The sequence below is a fragment of the Penaeus chinensis genome, chromosome 11 (genome assembly GCF_019202785.1).
Source record: "Penaeus chinensis breed Huanghai No. 1 chromosome 11, ASM1920278v2, whole genome shotgun sequence".
Lineage (NCBI taxonomy): Eukaryota > Metazoa > Arthropoda > Malacostraca > Decapoda > Penaeidae > Penaeus > Penaeus chinensis.
This window is the reverse complement of record NC_061829.1, coordinates 17114864-17117363: the sequence shown is the minus strand read 5'-3', so window position 1 is coordinate 17117363 and position 2500 is coordinate 17114864. Positions and strand designations below refer to the sequence as shown.

General features: G+C 56.5%; 1 protein-coding gene across 2 annotated transcripts in view; it reads right to left on the bottom strand.

Moving 5' to 3' along the window:
* Positions 1 to 2500, bottom strand: part of LOC125030715 (anaphase-promoting complex subunit 4-like) — a 19814-nt gene that overhangs the window by 8790 nt on the left and 8524 nt on the right. For both annotated transcript variants that reach the window (XM_047620952.1, XM_047620953.1), the window contains exon 3: positions 2329 to 2457. In XM_047620952.1, the coding sequence (XP_047476908.1) occupies positions 2329 to 2457 (129 nt within the window). The remainder of the gene's footprint in view (positions 1 to 2328; positions 2458 to 2500) is intronic.

Sequence of the window (2500 nt, the reverse complement as noted above, 5' to 3'; positions counted from 1 at the left end):
ATTGAGAAGAGGAAGGGAGAGAGAGGAAGGGGTGGAGAGAGAAAGGGGGGGGGGGGAAGGAGGGAGGGGGGGGGGGGGGGGGGAGGGGGAAAGGGAAGGATGGAGGAGGGGAGGGGGGGGTGGGAAGAGGGGGGGATGGAGGGGGGGGGGGGGGGGGTCGGGGGGGGGGGGGGGGTAGGGGAAGGGGGGGGGGGGAGGGAGGGGAGGGGGGGGGGGGGAGGGGGGGGGGGGAGGGGGGGGGAAGGGGAGTGGGGGAGGGAGGGGAGGGGGAGGAAAAAGGGGAGTGGGGGGGAGGGGGGGAAGGGGGGAGTGGGGGGGGAGGAGGAAGGGAGGGAGGGAGGGAGCGGGAAAGGGGGGGGGAGGGAGGGAGGAAGGGAGGAGGGAGGGAGGAGGGAGTGGAGGGGGGAGACGAGAATAGAGATAAGAGAAAAGAGATGAGAAAAGGGGTGAAAGGAGAGAGAAGAGAGAGGGGAGCAGAGAGAGGAGAGGAGGCAGAGAGAGAGAGGAGGAGGAGAGGGGGGAGAGGGAGGGAGGGGGGAGAGAGAGGAGAGAGAGGAGAAGGAAAGAGAGGAGAGAGAAAAGGGGGGGGAGGGACGAGAGAGAGAGAGAGAAGTGTAGAGAGAGAGAGGGGAGAGGGGAGGGGAGGGAAGGGGAGGAGGGGAGGGTGGGAGAGAGGGGGGAGAAAAGGGAGGGAGGGAGAGAGAGAGAGAGGGAGGAGGGGGGAGAGAGGGAGGGAGGGAGAGAGGGAGGAGAGGGGGAGAGAGAGAGGGGAGAGAGAGAAAGAGGAGAGAGAGAGAGGGAGAGAAGAGAGAGAGAGAGGAGCACGGGTGGGAGAGAGGAGGGAGAGAGGGAGAGAGAGAGAGAGAGGGAGAGAGGAAGGAAGGAGACCGAGAGGGAGAGAGAAGGGAGAGTGAAAAGGGAGAGAGGTGGCGAGAGAGAGGAGGGGAGCGAAGAGAAGAGGAGAGGACAGAGAAGAGGACAGGGAAAGGAGCACCAAGAGAGACCCAAACACAGGAGAGAGACAACAAGGAGGGAGAGGGGAGGAGGGGAGTAAGAGAGAGAGAGAGAGAGGAAAAGGGGCTGGTGTTGGAGAGAGAGAGGAGAGAAGAAGAGAAGAAAGAGAAGGACGAAAGAAGAGGAGAGAGAGAGAGGAAGAGAGAGCGAGAGAGAGGAGAGAGAGGAGGAGAAAGAGAGAGAGGGAGGAGGAGAGAGAGAGGAGGAGAGAGAGAGAGAGAGAGAAGACAGAGGACACGAGAGGCTGAAAAGACCGAGGAGAGACGAGAGAGAGACAGAGGGCCGCCCGAGAGAGAGACAGAGAGAGACAGAGGAGACAGGACAGACAGAAGAGAGACAGCCCAAGGACAGAGAAAAGCAAGCCCGACAGGACAGAAAAAAGAAAAAGACAGCAACGCGACAGGACGGGAAACAGAGACAGAGAAGACTACGAGAGACTACAGAAAAGGGACGAGCCAGGACAGGACAGACCGAGACAGCAGAGACGGGGAAAGGAAGAAAGAGACGCAGGAGGGGACACCAGAGAGGGGGGAGAAAACAAGAGGGGGAGAGATGGCGCCCAGAGACACAGGGGGACAGAGACAGGGCCAGCAGGAAGGACAGAGACGAGACAGAAGAGACAGACGGAGAGAGAGAGGAGAGAGGGGGGAGAGGAAGAGGGACAGAGGAGAGGGAGAGAGATGAGGAAGTAGAGAGGAGGAGAAGAGAGAGAGAGGAGGGGTGAGAGAGGAGGAGAGAGGAGCGGGGAGGCGGGAGAAAAGAGAGAGAGAGAGAGAGAGAGAGGGGAAAGGGAAAGAGAAGAGGACAGAGACAAGAGTACGGGAAAAGAAAAGAGAGGGAGAGCAGGAGAGAGAGAGAGAAGAGGCCCAGGAAGAGACAGAGACAGGCCCGAGACAGAGCCAGGGGAAGAGACGGACAGGACAGAGACCGAGGACAGTGCCAGGGGCAGAGCGAGAAGAGACGCGCAACGACAAAGACAAAGACAAAGACAAAGACAAAGACAAAGACAGAGACAGAGAGACAGAGAGACAGAGACAGACACAGAGAAAGACACAGAGACAGACACAGAGACAGACACAATGACAGAGAAAGATAGAGACTGAGACAGAGACAGATAGAGACAGAGACAGAGATGGAGAGACTTTTTTTTATCTACCCTCAGACTGTGTATTTTATATATCTGAATGGAAAACATTAATGTAAACAGCACTATTTTCAAAAAAGCAATGCCTGAATATAGCATACATAAAAAAAAGTTGGAATAACCCTAGGATAAACAATACACTCTTAAAAAGGAGGGAAAATTAGACGTACCTGAAGAATACCCAATTGCAAGGACTTTGTTGTCAGGTCTCCATGCCAAACCTTTAACTTTCACATTTTCCCCGGGAGAGTTGATGATCCAGACCCGTTGCCAGTAGAGTCGATGCATTGACACCTGAGCTGCAAGAGAGACATATCTCCATGAGTGACAGAGAGACGAACA